Here is a 21,189-nt window from a genome sequence, read left to right as displayed (position 1 = left end):
ACAAACATACAACCCCAAGTATAGGTGTTCGGTATACAAACATACAACCCCAAGTATAGGTGTTCGGTATACAAACATACAACCCCATGTATAGGTGTTCTGTATACAAACATACAACCCCATGTATAGGTGTTCTGTATACAAACATACAACCCCAAGTATAGGTGTTCTGTATACATACAACTCCACATATAGTGTTCTGTATATAAACATACAATCTCACGTATGGTGGACAGTATACAAACATACAACCCCACATATAGTGTTCTGCATACAAACATACAACCCCATGTATAGGTGGTCTGTATACATACAACTCCACATATAGTGTTCTGTATACAAACATACAACCCCACATATAGTGTTCTGTATACAAACATTCAACCCCACATATAGTGTTCTGTATACATACAACTCCACATATAGTGTTCTGTTTACAAACATTCAACCCCACATATAGTGTTCTGTATACATACAACCCCATGTATAGGTGTTCGGTATACATACAACCCCACGTATAGTGTTCTGTTTACAAACATACAACCCCATGTATGGTGTACAGTATACAATCCCACGTATGTGTACAATATACATAGTATACAAACAACCCTACTTATGACTGTTCTGAATACAAATATATAACCCCACATATAGTGTTCTGTATACAAACATACAGCCTCACGTATGGGTGTTTTGTATACAAACATACAACTCCATGTAAGGGTATACAGCATACAAACATACAATCCCAAGTATGGTGTTCTGTATACAAACATACAACTCCACAAGTATGGTGTACAGTATACATACTATACAAACATACAACCCCACGTGTAGGTGTTTTGTATACAAACATACAACTCCATGTATTGGTGTTTTGTATACAGACAACCTCACGTATGGTTTACAGTATACAAACATACAACCCCACGTATGGTGTACAGTATACATACAAACAACCACAAGTATGGGTGTTCTGTATACAAAAATACAATTCCATGTATTGGTGTTTTGTATCCATACAACACCACTTATTGTGTACAGTATACATAGTATACAAACATACAACCCCACATATGGCTGTTCTGTATACGAACATACAACCCCATGTATGAGAGCTCTGTATACCAACACACAACCCCACGTCTAGTGTTCTGTATACAAACATACAGGCGTACTATATGTCAATCAGATCATCCAAATCTGTGAAATCTACTCCATAAAGGCAAGGAATCTTATAAGAAATGATATGTAAATCCATATTCTTAGAGGAATTATTGTCCTGAGCTTGAGAAGCCCAGAAGGAGGCAGAGGTGGAGTGTCAGCTTTGTCTTGCCACAATGACAATCGAGTTAACCAGTTCTTGCCCATTCTGTGCCTCACAGCCCGGCCAAACAATCCCTCGCCCCAGTGATGGGACTGTAAAGCTTTGGGGTGCCGGTGTCCACGGTGGAGATGCTAAGCAGGCTGGGAAGGGTGATGAGCTGTGGTGGGCTCATGAAGGGGTCATTGTCCCAGCTGTCCCTGTGCTGGGCTATAGATGGGGGTGGGATGCCATGGAGGCATGCTGAGGAGCAGGGACAGAGCCCGGCAATTTACACACAAGGGGCATTCTCCAAAAACTGGAGTTTACATGTAGGGGAACAGCATAGGAACTTGCCAGAGTGGCTGCAGCCAAAAATAAGGAGGGAATTTCAAGAGTGCAAGTAAGTTGGTGTAGAAAGCCCCAGCCGGCACCCTCAGCAGCTGTGCCCACCCAGCCCCACACAGCAGGGGCCACAGTGGGAAAAGTTTGCAAGTCCCTGAGAAAGTGGTGAGCGCAGACCCTCCATGGTGCCAGTCCAGCAGAGATGCCAGCCGTGCCCAGGACTGGCAGGACGGAGCCGGCGGGCTGTGAAGAAAGCAATGAATGGCACTTACTTTTCCCTCGCCTGGCTATCAGAAGGGACAGTGGATCCTTTCCCTTTGGCATACATGCTTGTTTGAGACTTTTCCTACTCAACACCTGTCAAAGGAAGCAGCCAGCAATGCTCTCTCTATCTCCATAGCTACCCCTTCAGTTTTTTACATCCCAAAGCATTGGCCACAAATCAGGCACATTTTCTAATGGGGGATCTTGAAACAGCCAGAGCTTTTTTTTTTCTTCTTTTTGTTCAGCTGTTCCAGGAATCGGGCACTTCCCCCGCCCTGATGAGAAGGCAGCGTGTGTGATGGAGGAGAGCGTGTGTTTCTGCACTCTTAAAGGGGCGACGCCACAGCCGGGACCTGATCGCTGCTTGCTCTGCTGTCTACCCTGCTGGCTTAAAGGGGCCGCATGCCATAGGCAGGACAGTGACGGACATCAGCCTGGAAGTGATCTCCAAGGTGTCACTCCAGGCTGGAAATATAGAGATAGGCAGCACAATCCTGCCAGGGTCCGAAACGTGGCATTTGCCAGCCAAGCACTAACATATTAATTAAGCCATTAAGGGGAATCTGTCACCAGGTTCTTGCCACCCCATCTGAGATCAGCATGATCTGGGGTCAGAGACCCTGATTCCAGTGATGCAGGGGCGGACATATCATAGGTGCAAGAGGTAATGGGGCCACTATCACCTCCATAGCTAGTGGAATTGTGCATGCACAGGGGCCTTCTTCTGTCTGTGTCCGCCACTGCAGCGAGGCATCACTAAGGGTGTGTGCACACATTCAGTATTTGGTGAGTTTTTTACCTACCAATTTGTAAGCCAAAACCAGGAGGGGGTGAAAAATGCAGAAGTGGTTCAAATGTTTCTATTATGCTTTTCCTCTGACCGTTCCACTCCTGTTTTGGCTTACAAATACTGGGGTAAAAAACTCACCAAATACTCAATGTGTGCACATAGCCTAACGGCATACCTCCCAACTTTTGAAGAAGGGAAAGAGGGACAAAGGCTGTGGGCGCGTAGCGCATTGTGGCAAATTTTATGCCACACCCATTTCACAACTAGTCTCACCCGTGTCCACGCCCCGACCGCACCCATTTAGCACTGCTGATCACACTGACTGGTACTGAGGGCACAGTGGCTGGCATTATGGGCACAGTGGCTGGTACTGTGGGCACACTGACTGGTACTGAGGAAAAGAAAGAACGAAAGAACAGAGAGAGAGAGAACAGAAAACAGAAAGAAAGAAAGGAGAGAGAAAAAAAGAAAAGAGAGATAGAAAGAAAGAAAGAACAGAAAGAGAGAGAAAGAAAGGGGAAAGAAAGAAAACAGAGAAAGGAGAGAGAGAGAAAGAGAAAGAAAGAACAGAGAGAGAAAGAAACAAAGCGAGAGAAATAAAGAACACACAGAGATAGAAAGAGGGGAAAGAAAGAAAGAACAAAGAGAGAAAAAAGAAAACAGAGAGAAAGAAAGAACACAGAGAGAAAGAAAGAGGGGAAAGAAAGAAAGAACAGAGAGAGAGAAAGAGGGGAAATAAAGAAAGAACAGAGCGAAAGAAGGAAAGAACGGATAGAGAAAGAACAGAGAGAGAAAAAGGAAGAACAGAGAGAGAGAAAGAAAGGGGAAAGAAAGAACAGACAGAAAGATGGGAAAGAACAGAGAGAGAGGGAGAAAAAAGAAAACAGAGAAAGAAAGAACACTGAGAAAGGAAGAACAGAGAAATAGGGGAAAGAAAGAAAGAACAGAAAGTGAAAGAAGGAAAATAGAGAGAAAGAAAGAAACAAAGAAAGAAATAACAGAGAGAGAAAAAGAAAGAGGGGAAAGAAACAAAGAATGAACAGAGACAGAAAGAAAGAAAGAAAGAAAGAAAGAACAGAGAGAAAGAGAAAGGAACAACAGAGATGGAGAAAGAAAAGGGGGAAGAAAGAAATAACAGAGAGAAAGAAAGAGAGGAAAGAAAGAAACAGAAATAACAGAGAAAAAAAGAGGGGAAAGAAAGAACAGAGAGAGAAAAAGAAAAAAGAATGAACAAAGAGAAAAAAGGAAGAATAGAGAGAGAGAAAGAAAAAGGGGAAAGAAAGAAGAGAGAAAGAAAGAAGGGAAAGAAAGAACAAAGAGAGAAGAAAACAGAGAAAGAAACAACAGAGAGAAAGAAAACACAGAGAATGAAAGAACAGAGAGAAAGAAAGAGGGGAAAGAAAAATAAAGCAAAAACAGAGAGAGAAAGGAAGAACAGAGAGAGAGAGAGAGAAAGAGGGGACAGAAAGAACAGAGAGAGAAACAATGAGGGGAAAGAACAGGGTGAGAAAAAAGAAAACAGAGCGAGAGAAAGAAAGAAAGGAAGGAATGAGAGAGAAAGAAAGAACAGAGAGAGAGAGAAAGAGCAGAGAGAGAGAGAGAAAGGAAGAACAGAGAGAGAAAGAAAGAGGGGAAAGAAAGAACAGACAGTGAGAAAGAAAGTGGAAAGAAAGAAAAAACAGGGAAAGAAAGAACAGAGAGAGACGATCAAGTGGTGGAGAATACTCCGCGTTTCCTGAACACTCTGAAACAGGTTTTTTTTGGGACGTCGAGTCACCCATGATACGGCGCTCCAAACTGCTGTCACTGACACATGGCTCGTCTATGGTCAGCCATTTTGCAGTCCATTTCCGGACTTTAGCATCTGAGCCTGAGTGGCTGGACAAAGTCCTTATCTCGGTATTTTAAAGGGGACTGGCTGACCATGTGAAGGACACTTTGGCCAGTAGGGAGATTCCTGCCACATTGGAGGAGCTAATAGCAGTGTCAACTCGCATAGACCTTCGTTTTAATGGGCGAAGGTTGGAGCGAGCCCAGTGTAGGCAGAGGTTTTGGCTGGCTCCCACGTTCGCCAAACCTCTGGAATCTCCAGTCCAGCCATCCGAACCACATGAGGTCATGGAAGTGTCACATACGAGATCTAAGTCCCGGACCGCTCGTGCATTCATGGTCTGTCATGTCTGCCGGCAGTCAGGACATCTTGCCTCCAGATGTCCTCAGCGGTCGGGAGAACTTACCTGTTTAGTGATCATAGGAGGTGGATCACTAGACACACTGGCGTTTTCCTCCAAGCTGTCCTTCAAGGGGACAATTCCCATTAGCCCATCCACTCATATGGTAGAGCTATGTGTGGATTCTGGGGCGGAGAGGGCAACTTTATGTCTTCTGCCTTCGCCCAACAGCATGCAATTCCTCTGACGATGCTCGCCAAACCAGTGACTGTACGAGTGGTAAATGGGTCGACACTACCCTCACAGATAACTCATCAGACTATCCCATTTACTCTATCCATGTCTCCAAATCATCAGGAGATCATTTCCCTGCTAGTCATTCCCGAGGGAATTGATGAGGTCCTCTTAGGGATACCATAGTTACACTACCACTCCCCTCATATAGCGTGGTCCTCAGGGTGAATTCTGGGATGGAGTAAATCCTGTGAGGGAAGATGTCAGAGGGAGTGCATTCAGGTTGCTACTACAGAGGTACCTGCAGATCTTTCCTCTCTCCCCAAACACTATTGGCCCAATGGGATGTGTTCTCCAAGAAGGCTGTGGAGACCCTTCCGCCTCACTGCCCCTATGACTGCCCTATTGACCTCTTGCCTGGTGCTGATCCTCCCCGGGGTCGAGTCTATCCACTATCCTGGAGATGGAGGCAATGACTCAGTACATCCAGGAGAATCTGGCAAGAGGATTCATTAGCAAGTCAGTGTCACATGCAGGGGCGGGGTTCTTCTTTGTGCAGAAGAATGGAGAACTACGTCCAAGCATAGATTCCCTATATGTAACCCCCCTTCTCATGTACAGCACCATGGAATCAATGGCGCTATATAAATAAATAATAATAATAGATTACAGGGGTCTTAACGCCATCACCGTTAAGAACAAGTACCCTCTGCCCTTGATATCTGAGCTATTTGATAGGTTGAGGGAGCGAGGGTTTTTAATAAACTTGATCTGCGGGGTGTTTTCAACCTGATTCGCATCCGTGAGGGGGACGAATGGAAGACGGCATTAAATATGAGGAACGGCCACTACGAGTATCTGGTGATGCCCTTCGGGCTCTGTAATGCCCCTGCTGTTTTCCAGGACTTTGTAAACGATATTTTCCGGGACATGCTCACCACCTCGGTCGTAGTCTATCTGGATGTTATTCTCATCTACTCTCCAGATATAGACTACCACCGGAGAGATGTTTGCAAAGTCTTTGACCTCCTACGGGCAAACTCCCTCTATGCCAAGTTGGAGAAGTGTGTATTTGAGCAGGAGCCAATGCCTTTCCTGGGCTATATCATCTCCACCCAAGGATTGGCTATGGATCCTGCCAAGCTACAGGCTGTGATGGACTGGCAGGAATCCCATTCTCTCAAAGCGGTGCAGTGCTTTATGAGGTTCATTAACTATTATAACCAGTTCATTCCCCACTTCTCAACTTTGGTAGCTCCCTTGGTAGCCCTCACCAAGAAGGGAGCAAATCTCAAATTGTGGTCGAAGGAGGTGTCCAAGCACTTCCTCTCTATTAAGTCCCACTTGGCTAGCGCTCCCATTTTATGTCGCCCCGATGTAGATAAATCATTTATAATGGAGGTAGATGCCTCATCCGTTGGTGCTGGAGCAGTCCTGTTCCAAAAGGATGCTCAAGGTCGGAAGCATCCTTGCTTCTTTTTCTCCAAGACCTTCACACCGGCGGAGAGAAATTATTAAAATCGGGGACAGGGAGTTGCTAGCTATGAAGTTAGCCTTCTCGGAGTGGAGACACTTCCTGGAGGGGGCTCGTTTTCCCTTCCAAGTTTACACCAACCACAAGAATTTGGTGTACCTACAAACCTGTAATGAATGGAAACGGAGGCAGAAATGGTGAAGTTCACATTCATTTTTATTTTTAAAGTGGAACCTCGGGACCACGGTCCGGGGGGCTCCGAAGGGGGCGTGACTAGTGAGCCCAGGGTACCCGTAGTAAAGCCCCTCAAACAGGGCCAGAATGGAATACCCGGAGGACACAGGTGCTACCTCCAGTTAGACACCGAACACATGGCAGCTGTCCCAGCGGGACCAAAAGGGATAACAGTAGTTACAGCAGAGTCCGTAATGAGATGGGTCCTGGATCCGGGTAGTTGGTAAGGAGTCGGTTCCATTGACTTTCACACAATCCTTGGACTCGGATGGCTGTTGGCGGAACGGAATGGCTTTTGCTCAGATGGTTACAGATATAACCAGGAAGCACAGGATACTGATACTCTGTGGAGACAGATAGCATTAGACAATGCACAGAGACTGCATTGCAGAGAGGCCAGAAATAACAGCCAGTGCGCTGCCATTGGTTAATTGCATTTTTTTAATAATGCACATCATCCCTTTAAGAAGGCAGGAGAGTGGGCGGGCGTGCCCTAATAGCCTTAGCTACAGATCTCCCCACAGGGAGCCAGGACATGGAGGCAGGAGGGAGACCTGAACGCTGAGCAGCAGCATGAGATCCAGAGGAGGCCGGCTGCCGCCCAAGGACAGCACGTAAGGCTCGAGGTGAGTGCCCAGAATGAGGGGCAGTGGCACACCTGGACGCAGTGCTAGGACGTGGACCGAGTGTAACAAAACTGCTCAGTGGCTAAATTCTCGCCAGGCTAGATGGTCCCTGTTCTTCTCCCGGTTCCATTTCACCCTCCATTTTCTCTCTGGGGAGAAGAACATTCGTGCTGATGCTCTCTCCCGCTCTGTAGTGTCATCAGAGGAGGAGGAGCCTCAGTTAATTGTCCCTTCTGAGAGCCTGAGGACCGTGGCCCCGGTTTAGTTTGAGTCTGTGCCCCTGGGCAAGACTTTTGTACCACCTAATTTGCGACCGGAGGTTCTCTCTTGGGCTCACTCATCCAGGGTGGGTGAACATTTTGGTACCAAGAGGACATCCGAGCTTCTGGTGAGGACGTACTGGTGACCGCATATGGCCCGTGACGTCGGAGACTATGGCCTGCTGGGCTACTTTACCCCCTACCGGTGGAGGACAAGCCCTGGGAAATGGTCGGAAAGGACTTTGTGGTGGGTTTACCCAAGTCCCGTAGCTGCACAGTCATCTGCGTAGTTACCAACCATTTTTCTAAAATGGTGCACCTGGTGCCCCTTCTGCGGGTATCTTCTGCACTGGCCTTGGCGGCGTTGTTCATTAAGCACGTTTTTCGCCTACATGGTATGCCTGAAAAAATTGTCAGCGACCGGGGTCCTCAGTTTGCGTCTCAGTTCTGGAGAGAGCTTTGTCGCCTACTCAGCATTGAGCTGAATCTCTCTTCAGCTTATCATCCCGAGATGAACGGGTTGGTAGAGAGGGCCATCCAGACCCTGGTCACATACCTGCGACATTTTGTTTTGGCCAGGCAGGATGACTGGGCATCCTTGCTACCGTGGGCGGAATTTGCGCTGAACAACGCCGTAGTCGACTCTACTGGACAGACCCCATTCCTCCTTAACTACAGCTAGCATCCACGTGTCCCTGTGCCCATGCCCATGTCATCCACAGACTCTAGGGTGGCAGACTGGGCAGTGGAGGTATGTGACATTTGGGACCACACACAGGATGCTCTCCGGGCCTCCAAGGAGAGAATGAGTGTCTCCGCTGATGCACACCGGCGCCCCGCTCCGACCTTTGCTCCTGGTGACTTAGTGTGGCTCTCCGCCCATAACATCAGGCTGCGAGTTGAGTCCACTAAATTTTCCTCGCTACATAGGTCCTTTCAAGGTCCTGGAACAGGTCAACCCTGTTGTTTATCGTCTGGCCCTTCCCCCATGCCTAGGTATCACCAACACCTTTCATGTGTCCCTCCTGAAACCTGTAAACATGTACCGATTTTCCGAATCATCTGCCGGGACATCGGGTTCGTCCACGGACGAATATGAGGTGAATGCTATTGTGGGATGCAAGGTGGTACGTGGCAAAAAGTACTATCTGGTGTATTGCAAGGGTCATGGCCCAGAGGAAAGGACTTGGGAAACTATTGAGCACATTCGTGCTCCTCAGTTTATTGCAGCTTTTGAGCGTAGCGAGGCCCAAGGCGGGGCAATGTTAGGCGTCGAGTTCCCGCCACTGCACAGGCGGAATCTCAAGCCATGTCCTCTGCAGTCTCCCATTCTTTTGCAGCCGCAGAGGTTCCTGCTCAGCAGAGACGTCGCTCCCAGCATCTTGCTCAGGCTAATGCTATGCGTTTGGTTGCTGATGCTGCCGCCCAAGGTTCAGCTATAGCATCCAGCAATAGAGTTGAGCGACTTTGCCTTTTTTTGGGTCGAGTCGGGTTTCATGAAACCCGACTTTCGCAAAAGTCGGGTCGAACGAAATCGGCCGTTTTTTGTGAAAAGTCGAAGGCCGACTGAAACACGAAACCCAATGCAAGTCAATGGGGAAGCAAAGTCGGCAGGGAGTGGAGGCCAGGAAACACACCTACAGTGCCCTTTTGAATGCCAAAAACATGAAATCTTATTACTGAAGCTTTTCAACCTTAATTTACTTCATAATATTACTTACGCACTGAAAAATGGGGGTTATTTGGGTAAATTTGTGGGGGGGTAGGGCTGGCTCCAGGTTTTCATGTGCCCTGGGCCAAAGAGCGCCCCTTTAACACATACCACAACTCATGATGCTCCGATACGGCAGAGAAATAGCGGTATAGTAATGAAAAATACTTCACTTTTTACATCTCATGACTGATATCCATTTTAAATTCTCCAATAGCTCCAAAAACGGACAGTATCTTACTCCATACAGTATTATGGCCACTGCATAGAGCGCTATACGGAGTAATGAGGCCCATATATTTCACCATACAGAATCATTGGTCCCATATAATGTTTGAAACAGTATATGATGAGCTCCACATAATGCTACAGTATATGTTGGTCCCCATGGATGAAGTGCACTGTCTTATGGGCCCAAATAATGCTCTCTATATAATGGGCCCCATTTCTAATGCTCTAGTGTGTAAGGGGCCCTGTAAATGCTGCTCCAGTGTCTGATGTCCACCTTTGGAATGCTCCAGTGTATGGTGGGCCCCATATATCATTCTCCAGAGTATAGTGCTCCCCAAAAATTGCTGTCCCAACATTGAAAACAATTAAATAAGTCTCCTCAAATAAGTCTCCTCGCTAGGGAATCCCTGTACTAGTCTGGGCGTACAGACGTGATGTCATTGCGCTCTCTGATCAGAATATCACTGTCAGGAAACATGGAAGACGTCATGGCGGAGGAGCAGGGAGAGGTAAGTATTTTAACTTTGCAAGTGCTGTGATCCAGATCAAGCAGGGGGGGGCCCACTCGTTGGCGATGGCAGTGGCACAGGGCCCTCATAGTATGGCGGTGTGTCTGACGGCGGGTGGGCCGAACCTGCACTTTCAGCTGCACCTTCCTTTTTGTCACCGTGTAAGGTGGTACAGTATATGGGAAGGGTAACCTGAGTTTCATCTGGGTCACATTCAGGCTGTGCAGAGTGAGAGGGGAATGTAGTGGTCTGGGTCAATGTACCAGCAAAATCATCTAGCAGTGGCTGGGCCTCAGTGCACTTGTGGCGCCCCCAGGAGTACGGTCGCCACAGTGGCATTACCTATCTCCTAGGGAGTGTGATGTCATGCTTGGGAGCAATGAAGGATCTCTGTAGCAGTTAAACCAACACACAACACATTTCCCGCTCCAGGCCAGCAGGGAGACCTCTGAACCTGACTGCTGAGGAGCTGCTGTCTGTGGTCGGGAGGAGGTAAGTTAGGGCAGTCTGTGAAGGGAAGGGGAAGTGTGTGGACGTGAGAAGGGGAGCTGGAGGATGAGCAAAGTTAAGGCTCACTCCTAGCTTGAGCGCATGGTCCAGATTCCGGTCTCCAAGTTTGTAGGGACACTGACGTTCCTGCAGCAGAAACTGGAGGAAGTAGCAGCTGTAAATGCTCTGTACCCAACTAAGGCTCGGAGGCCCCAGCAGCGATGTGTGGGAGCCAGAAGGAAAAAGCTACGGCTGCCTGCCATACGAGAAATGTGACGCCTCTGGCTAATACGTCCAAGAGTGGACCCTCTGGATCGCGGATCCGGAGCCCCTGGGCCGAGCACACCTGGTGAAGACCGACCCCTGTACAGGGATCGTTAGGGGCAGGACCGCAGGGGGCGGAACCGCGACGGCCGGAGCCAGCAGGGACGACTCGGAGGACTGGCAGACAGAGCAGGAGTAGCGAGGTGGAGGGCAGTAGGAAATGGCTGGAAGCCTACAGGAAAGGTACAGCGAGGACCACAGGAAGGAGACAGGCAGACAGACACGGACCAGGAACAGGGCAGACAAAGGAACAGCAAGGATAGGCAGGGTACACAGAAGAAGGTAGGGCCGATGGGTGCTGCAAGTCACAAACAATCATCAGGCGCCCTCAGAATAGAGCGGACGCCTGATATATGCGGAGACCGGAAGTGCGCCCTACAGACCCTCCCCTAGCGACGCCCCCTGCCAACGGAAGAGGCCGGGGGAACGCGCGTGCGCGGCCTAAGGCCGTCGCGGTTACCCGCAGCAGAGCGGCAAGCAGCGCGGAGGAACGCGCGAACCGGGGGGCGCAGGTGAGAGGAAGCTGCGGCGGGCACCGCCGCTAAAGGGGCATCGGCGGGCACGACCGCCGATGTCACAGTACCCCCTCCCATATGCCCTCTCCTTCTGAGGTTGGTTAGAAATCTTTTCATGATAAGGGGGGCATCGACATTCTCTCGGGGCTCCCAGGACCTCTCCTCTGGGCCAAAACCCTTCCAGTCGATAAGAAAAAGAGTCTTACCTTTGACCCTTTTCATAGCCAGGATGTCCTTTACTTCAAAGACATTGTCAGAACAAATTGGCGAGGGAGGGGACATGGAGGTTGGTTGGAACCGATTCAAGACCACAGGTTTAAGGAGCGAGATATGGAAGGCGTTAGGGACCCGGAGTGACGCCGGCAACCTCAATTTGTAGGCTACCTTGTTAATGCGCCCAAGTACTTCAAAAGGCCCGATGTACCGAGGACTTAATTTGTAAGCAGGGACTTTCAGGCGGATATGTTTGGTAGAAAGCCAGACTTTGTCCCCGGGCTGGTACGGGGGTAGATCCCTTCGTCTTTTGTCCGCGTGTTTCTTAATTCGGACGTTGGCTAGCTCGAGCGCCTCTCTGGTCTCCTTCCAAATTTGCGAAAACTCCTTGGCGAGAGTGTCTGCTGCAGGAACTCCAGACGATGCGGAAAAGGGCAATGGAACCCCAGGATTTAGCCCAGTTACCACAAAGAACGGTGTCTTGGACGTTGATTCGCTGGAATGATTATTATGAGCGAATTCCGCCCAAGGTAGAAGAGAGACCCAATTATCCTGATGGGCGTTAGAAAAGTGGCGTAGGTAGGTGGTCAGAATTTGGTTAATCCGTTCCACTTGGCCGTTGGTTTGAGGATGATACGCTGAAGAGAAGTCGAGAGACGTGCCCAGGAGCCGACAGAGGGCCCTCCAGAATCGGGAAGTAAACTGGACCCCTCGATCGGTCACGATTCGCAGAGGGAGACCATGTAGCCTGAACACGTGGTGGATAAAGATTTCGGCCAACTTTGGGGCAGATGGCAGTCCGACCAAGGGAATAAAGTGGGCCATCTTGGAAAAGCGGTCAGCGACGACTAAGATGGTAGTACACCCAGCCGAGCGAGGCAGATCAGTCACGAAATCCATGGCGATTTGCTGCCAAGGAGCCTCTGGGACAGGCAACGGATGAAGGAGGCCGGAGGGGAGAGTCCTTGGAACCTTGTTCTGAGCACAAGACCTGCAGGAGGCTACAAAGTCCTTTGCATCCTGGTGGAGAGAGGACCACCAGTAATACCGGGAAAGAAGCAAAAGAGTCTTCTTAATCCCAACGTGCCCAGCAACCTTGGAAGAATGTCCCCAGCGCAGTACTTCCAGGCGTTTGTTTGGAGGGACGAAGGTCTTGCCAGGCGGAGGGTTAGAGAAACTCACGGGGGCCACGGAGATAACCTTAGCCGGCTCGATGATATATGATGGATCCTCCTCCCTCTCCGGAGGCTGCAAAGACCTGGAAAGCGCATCGGCTTTGATGTTCTTACTGCCGGGCCGGAAGTGGAGCTTAAACTCAAAACGGGAAAAATACAGAGCCCACCTGGCTTGTCTGGAGTTGAGACTCTGGGCAGATTGCAGGTAGGCCAGGTTCTTGTGGTCCGTGAAGATAGTAAAGGGGTGCACCGCCCCCTCGAGCAGATATCGCCATTCTTCCAGCGCCATTTTAATGGCCAATAATTCCCGGTCCCCAATGGAGTAGTTGCACTCCGCCGGAGAAAAGGATTTGGAGAAGAACCCGCAGGGGACAAGACGTCCAGATGGAGCCTGTTGGGAGAGAACTGCCCCAGCTCCAGTGGAGGAGGCATCAACCTCCAGAATGAAGGGCCTACTGGCCACTGGACGGTGTAAAATCGGAGCAGAAGCAAACGAGCGTTTCAGGGCAAGAAAGGCGTCCTCGGCTTCAGAGGGCCAGACGTTAGGCTTCGTCCCCTTACGGGTCAGGACCGTAATGGGCTTGGTGACTGTAGAGAAGTGGGGTATAAACTGCCGGTAATAATTAGCGAAGCCGAGGAAACGCTGGATGGCCTTTATGCCAACCGGACGAGGCCACTGGAGTACCGCGGACAGCTTGTCCGGATCCATCTTAAGACCGGAATCCGTGATGATATACCCCAAGAAGGGTAACGCTGTTTGCTCGAAGAGGCACTTCTCGATCTTGGCGTAAAGACGATTTTCTCGAAGGCGCTGCAGGACCATGCGTACACTTCTCCGATGGGAGGAGAGGTCGGTCGAGAAAACGAGGATATCGTCCAAATACACCACCACGCAGGAATAGAGTAGGTCTCGGAACACCTCATTTACGAATTCCTGAAACACCGCTGGAGCATTGCAGAGACCGAACGGCATGACCAAGTATTCATAATGGCCGTCCCGGGTATTGAAGGCTGTCTTCCACTCGTCCCCCGCTCGGATTCGGATTAAGTTGTAAGCTCCCCGCAGATCCAACTTCGTGAAGATTCTGGCCCCCCTCAGCCGGTCGAAGAGTTCAGGAATCAGCGGGAGCGGGTACCGGTTTTTAACCGTGATGTTGTTCAGACCCCGGTAGTCAATACAGGGTCGCAGGGACCCATCTTTCTTCCGGACGAAGAAGAAACCTGCGCCCGCAGGGGACGAGGACTTCCGGATGAACCCCTTGGCCAGATTTTCCTGTATATATTCCGACATAGCCGAGGTCTCTGCTGGGGACAAAGGATAAGTTCTCCCTCTGGGAGGAGTGGCACCAGGAACTAGGTCGATAGGGCAGTCATAGGAGCGATGAGGGGGTAAGGAATCCGCCTCCTTCTTGCTGAACACGTCGGCAAACGTGTGATAGGGTGCGGGTAAGCCCGGGAGGTCGGCAGGCTTCAAGCATGGACGAGGACGCGTGAGAGCCCGTAGGCAGTGCTCCTGGCAGGAGTGCCCCCAACGGAGAACTTCCCCAGAGCGCCAGTCAATCACAGGCTCGTGCCGTCTGAGCCAGGGCAGTCCTAGGAGAACAGCATGGGCTAGTTGTGGCAGGACATAAAAGGCTATCTTTTCGAGGTGGAGAGCTCCGATTTGAAGATCTACTTCGACGGTAATCATGGTGATGAGTCCGGGTAAAGGTTTACCATCAACGGAGGAAATAGCGCGAGGGTTCTTCAATACCAACACCGGAATCTGGAGTTTGTCAACCTCCTCCTGGCGGATGAAATTACCGGCAGCACCCGAGTCCACATACGCCTCCACAGACCCACGCCCCCGACCTGTAATTAGCAAAGCTGAAAGAGTAAGGGGAAGAGAGGAATTTTGATCACCTAGGGGGTCCTCTCTTACCTGACCTAGGTGGAGGCATTTCCCGACCTCTCTGGCTTCTCTGGACAGGAACGCACAAAATGGTTGGCCCCTCCACAGTACAGGCAGAGGCCCTTGGTCATCCTCTCCCTGCGGCGTTGCTCGGACAGTCTGACACGATCAACCTGCATAGGCTCAGGAGCGGCGCTAACAGGAGATACAGGGAAGCGGGGGACAGGAGCCTGATACAGCCTAAAGGACCTTCTCTCTCCGACTGCCTCTCGAGCGCGCTCCTGAAAGCGTAGGTCTATGCGAGTGGCCAGCGAAATAAGGTCCTCCAGAGTGGTGGGGGTGTCTCGCCCGGCAAGCTCATCCTTGATCTTACTGGAGAGGCCTCTCCAAAAGGCTCCCACAAGAGCCTCATTGTTCCACCCTAACTCAGAAGAGAGGGTCCGGAAGCGGATGGCGTATTGCCCCACTGTGAGGGAACCCTGGCGGAGGTTAAAAAGGGCCTCAGTGGAGGATGCTAAGCGACCCGGTTCATCGAATACCTTGCGAAAGGTTTCTAAGAAGGTCTGTAAATTTAGCACTACGGGGTCATCTCTTTCCCACAAGGGGTTCACCCAGGACAGGGCCTCACCCTCAAGATGGGACACAACGAACGCCACCTTGGCGCGGTCAGTAGGGTACTGAAGGGGGGCAAGCTCAAAATGTAGCCTGCATTGATTTAAAAAACCCCGGCATAACTTGGGATCTCCGCTGTACCTGGGGGGTTTACCCAGACGGGGAGCCGGAGTAGAGGCTACATCCGGGGAGGAAGTTGCAGCGGCAGCAGAGGATTGCAGGGCCAGCAATCGGTCATCCACGGATGCCATGTAACCCAAGATGTGGGATTGGGCGTCGCGCTGCTGCGCGAGCTCCTGTTGAAGGCTGACTAAGAGGGGAGCGTGTCCGGGGTCAGAGGTCTGCAGGGCGGACAACCGGGTGTCCATAGACTTCATAAAGGACATTATCCGGTTCTGATTTTCACGAAGGAAAAGCAATTCCTTTTGTGTGGCGGCTGCGGCACCGGCGGGATCCATGGCCTGATGATACTGTGACGCCTCTGGCTAATACGTCCAAGAGTGGACCCTCTGGATCGCGGATCCGGAGCCCCTGGGCCGAGCACACCTGGTGAAGACCGACCCCTGTACAGGGATCGTTAGGGGCAGGACCGCAGGGGGCGGAACCGCGACGGCCGGAGCCAGCAGGGACGACTCGGAGGACTGGCAGACAGAGCAGGAGTAGCGAGGTGGAGGGCAGTAGGAAATGGCTGGAAGCCTACAGGAAAGGTACAGCGAGGACCACAGGAAGGAGACAGGCAGACAGACACGGACCAGGAACAGGGCAGACAAAGGAACAGCAAGGATAGGCAGGGTACACAGAAGAAGGTAGGGCCGATGGGTGCTGCAAGTCACAAACAATCATCAGGCGCCCTCAGAATAGAGCGGACGCCTGATATATGCGGAGACCGGAAGTGCGCCCTACAGACCCTCCCCTAGCGACGCCCCCTGCCAACGGAAGAGGCCGGGGGAACGCGCGTGCGCGGCCTAAGGCCGTCGCGGTTACCCGCAGCAGAGCGGCAAGCAGCGCGGAGGAACGCGCGAACCGGGGGGCGCAGGTGAGAGGAAGCTGCGGCGGGCACCGCCGCTAAAGGGGCATCGGCGGGCACGACCGCCGATGTCACAAGAAAGTTCCAAGAGAGAGTAAACAGGGGGAACTTCATTGAACTCAGCACTGCGAGTACCTCAGATAAGCGCTAGAATGGAGGCCACACTACCTACCTGCAGAGAGAGAATTCCAGATTGGCTTCCAGGCTGACCAACTCCTTCTCCATCTGTACTCTGGGTCCTGGACGGCACTTACCAAGTACAGGCAAAGGAACTGCACGACTGTGTCTGTCCTCTTTCTCCTGCGCCTGGCGCACGGCTCTGCTACATCCTGCACTGCACACCATCTACCAACTCTTTCATGTGCCCTGCAACAATGGCCATACCTGTGCAGGGCTTCTACATCTTAGCTGCACCACAACTTCTGTCCCAGAGAATCGCCACTGCAGTGCTGGTCAATCTACTCAGAAACCACAGGTGGCGTCACATATCATTTACCTATAAACGTAATTCACCCCTTTGCATGGACGCCCAGGGCCACGGAACGGGTCACCACCACTGTGACACATCCCAGGGAGACACCGTCTCGGTACCGATTAACCCCACTGCCCTGCCTGGCCACCCACACTCCATGTCAGATTCATCTTGGACTGGGGAATTCACGACTTGACTTGATAACCCATGCATGGTATGATAGAAAGAGCTACATGGACTAATGTGAAGTGTGGCATGTTGCATCATTCACTTTGGGTGGGGGTGCAGGAGACAAGGAAAGGGGGTTCTTTCTGACCAGGAGCCAGAAGAGGAGGGCATATTTGCTGGAGTCTGTTTCGGCAATGTAAGCCCAAACCAGTTCCTCATGCTCCGGCTTTAAAAACGGTTAACCTACTCCCAGAAAAGGTAGCCTTCCAGGCGTTCCACAGACAGACCATGACGCAGGCTCAACACCTCCTGCCTTAGCTGCTATTGTGCTTTTGCCACTACCAGCAGATGTACCACCACCATCAGCACCAGCCCACGTCCGCGGCCTCTTCCACCAAACTTCCAAATTTAGCACAAAATAGACACAAAATAACATCACATATATGGTACTGTATCAGAAGTGTACAGCTCTATTCAGTCAAAGGATAATTGTCAATCTCCATATATATTCCATCAGTCACACAGACACTCCCAGGCTCAGTATGGATTAGACAAGAATATAAAAAGACAAAGTGTACAGTATCATCAGATAGCAGGTATATATAGCATAGTTTAAACATTAACAATATACGTCTATATATCATGAGTAGTGTTGAGCCACCCCGCTAGTGTTTTGGTTCGTCACACAGGAGGCAAGTTCGTCGAATGTTCGTCGAACCACACTGAAAACAATGGCAGGCAAACACAAACACATACTAACACATACAAAACAATTACAAAACACCTTAAAAGGTGTCCCAAAGCCAACAAAATGCTCAGAAGCCAAAAATAACATATGGAAAAGGGCAACTACATTTACATAAGAGGTGGAGGAGTAAAAGGAGGAGGTGGAGGAGACACAGATCTAGGCTTGTCATGCCCTTATGAAGTCAAGAAAGTCTGGACTAAAAATGTAAAAACCAAACCCAAAAAAGCAAAATCTGAAAACAAACACGATCATATACCGTCGTACTTCCCACCAATAAATTATGGGAACTGGCGATCGGGCGGCGTTATTCCCATGAACCTCCAAACAGCGTTCATGAAGCCAAAGTGTTTGCTTTCCGGGGGCAGTATGATTGCAAAGCTGAACCTTAAAGGAATGTCCAAAAGGGCACCACCAGGAGTGGAGCCTGCGGCTTAATTGGACTCCACCCGGGAAACCACAACCATGCCACCTCAAAAAAGATGCACACATTGAAAGCTTTGTCGATTGTGTGTGTGTGTGGTGTGGTATGTCCGTTTGTAGTTGTGCTAGCGATTTGTCAGCTTTATTCCGTTAACGAACGAGACTCCGGCATGCCCATATGGTACACGTAAAGCTTACTAGAGGCATACGTGAGGCTCTGGCACGCGCGATCGAGCAATAACAGGGCTTTCATAGCCTTCCATTCCGGGGCTACATGCGCGCTACACTGAAAGGACCATCTTTTGTCGCTTACAGGTGCAGATGACCCCGCTGAACACCGTTAGTGATGGGGATCTTGGATTCCAATAATTCGCCGTGAACGATGATTTCCCAGTAAGTGCAGGTCAACAGCAATTCCTGATTTCGGCCTAACCGCCATTCCAGAAAAAATGCAAAACATTACGTGTCCAAACCACAGGTGCTGTAGCTTGCTTAACAGCTCTGCAGCCGTTCTCAGGCCCAGTATGGATTCTACAAGATTCGAGAAAGTTGATAAAGGGTACAGTTTCACCGGATAACACGTATATATGTTGCATAGTTTACACATTAAAAACCTATGTGTATCGATCAGGAGGCAGGCTCAGACGGTCTCAGGCCCAGTATGGATTAGACCAGATTGTACAAAGTTGAGATAGGTTACATTATCACTGGATAGCAGGTATATAGAGCATAGTTTAAACATTTAAAATCTCTGTGTTCTTTGCATGGATTACACAACAATCTAAAAACTAGAAAAAAGGAAATGTATTTCAAGCGTACACAATGATACACTTTTGGTGGTATTTTTAAATCTTCATTTATATTTCTGTCTCAGTAAGACAGCCCAGACTCTCTGCAATAGGAAATTAGATGTATACAATTATTTACCTAAAGTCTAGTGATTGCAGAAATCTACGAATTACTATTCACGGGAACAACTTCCATCACAATTCTCAGAGGCGATGCTGACCCTCAATTAATTAGTGTGTGGACACAGCAAAAACCTTTCTTTGTGAAGAAAGTGTTGCTGTATTGCAGTACCGTTGATCCCATCGCCGTTACTCATATCCATCCAATTTTGATCACAGGGAGAGATGTAAACATGGTGCTCACTGCCTATCATGATCTGTCACGTAACGTTGGAGTGCAAAACACAGAAGCCACAGGCCATAGGCGATTCAATTGGATTGGCATGAGAGGGAGGGCACATTTAAAAATGTGCGCTGGAATGTCACACGTCTGTGGGTAGTAAAACTGTTAAAGCTGATGAGAAACCACCACTGCATCTCATTGTGAGTCGACGTCCATAAGAAATGGAAGCCATTGATCATCTGAAGCTGGATCCCGGCCAGCGGAACAGGGCATAGCTATGTTTTAACCATCATCTTCTATCAGTTCACCAAATTTGAAGTGCCAGTCCCAAGTGATGGATTTGACAGCCCAGACTACACAGCGGAGGAGCAGGGAGAGGTAAACATTGCATATGCTGGGGCCCTGCCCAAGCAAGGGGGGCCCACTCGTGGGCGTCGGCACTGGCACTGGGCCCCTCATAGTACGGCGGTGTGTCTGACGGCGGGTCTGCACCACCACTGTCAGAGACAATTGATTGCACTATGAGGGACCCTGTGCCAGTGCCCGCGCCCACGAGTCGGCCCACCCACCTGTCCAGGGCAATGGCACTCGCATGGCGGCCATTGGGGGGGAGGAGGCTGCCCAGTTAGGGAGGTTTACAAAATGGCATATGTTGATGTGGGACATTCACCTGCTGTTAAAGGCGAAATTGGTCAAGTCCCAGGAACAGGCGGACCAAAGAAAACAATTTTTCTGGCAACCTCCTTGGAAACCCAGGCATGGTTCATTTTAATGAAGGTTAGATCATCCACATTTTGGGTCGACAGACGGGTCCTTTTTTCTGTCAGTATTAATCCAGCAGCACTGAAGACTCTTTCCGATAGCACACTTGCAGCTGGGCATGCGAGCTCCTGTAAGGCATATTGTGCCAATTCAGACCAGGTGTCCAGTTTAGCTGCCCAATAGTCAAATGGGAATGACCTGTGAGGGAGAACATCGATATGGGAGGAAAAGTAGTTTGTAACCATACTTGACAAATGGTGTCTCCTGTCACTTTCAATCGATGCAGTATTACCAGTCTTGTGAGCGGGACTTGAAAAATCAGTCCACAACATGGTCATGAAACCCCTGTCTCCAACGCCACTTCTGATGTGTCCACCACCAACACCGCTTCCAAGTTGCCCCAGGCCCCTACGGCTCGTGTGAGAACCATCACCGCTGCTGTGTGCTGGGAATGCCTCAACCAACCGGTTTACCAGAGTAGCTTGTTTGTTAGCCAATATTAGGTCAAGGTTCTCCTGTGGCATGATGTTTTGGAATTTGCCTTTATAGCGTGGATCCAGGATGCTGGCCAACCAGTAGTCATCATCGTTCATCATTTTGGCAATGCGGGGGTCCCTTTTTAGGATCTGCAAGGCATAATCTGACACGTGGGCCAATGTTCCCGGCTTCAATGATGCACTGCGAGTGCTGGGTGGAGGAGCACTTTCTGGCAAATCCACATCCCTCCAGTCACGCACAAACCCTTTACCAGACCTTGCAATGCCAACATTTTCTCTTGCCCCACGAGAAGCATCCTCCTCCCCTAAATAATCATCCCCATCATCATCCTCCTCCTCTTCCTCTTCTTCCTCCACCTCGTCCACGACAGTTCCCTGACCAGACAATGGCTGACTGTCATCAAGGCTTCCCTCCTTCTCTTCCTCCTCATCAACCTCGGCTGCAGACGCCTTCTCCTTAATGTGCGTCAAAGTTTGCATGAGCAAACGCATAAGTGGGATGCTCATGCTTATGATGGCGTTGTCTGCGCTTACCAGCCATGTGCATTCCTCAAAACACTGAAGGACTTTACAGAGGTCTTTCAGCTTGGACC

The 21,189-nt window shown here is 50.0% G+C and overlaps 1 protein-coding gene across 1 annotated transcript in view; it reads right to left on the bottom strand.

The window, feature by feature from the left end:
- The window catches only part of SSBP4 (single stranded DNA binding protein 4), a 524,749-nt gene extending 522,560 nt beyond the window's left edge, over positions 1-2,189 (bottom strand). The window contains exon 1 of the mRNA XM_073546131.1: positions 1,921-2,189. Within this exon, the coding sequence (XP_073402232.1) occupies positions 1,921-1,976 (56 nt within the window). The 5' untranslated portion in view covers positions 1,977-2,189. The remainder of the gene's footprint in view (positions 1-1,920) is intronic.
- Between the last annotated feature and the right edge of the window lie 19,000 nt (positions 2,190-21,189).

The sequence above is a fragment of the Dendrobates tinctorius genome, unplaced genomic scaffold, assembly GCF_039654945.1.
Source record: "Dendrobates tinctorius isolate UK_male_01 unplaced genomic scaffold, ASM3965494v1 ptg000011l, whole genome shotgun sequence".
NCBI classification, from domain to species: Eukaryota; Metazoa; Chordata; class Amphibia; order Anura; family Dendrobatidae; genus Dendrobates; species Dendrobates tinctorius.
This window is presented reverse-complemented; position numbering and strand designations above follow the sequence as displayed.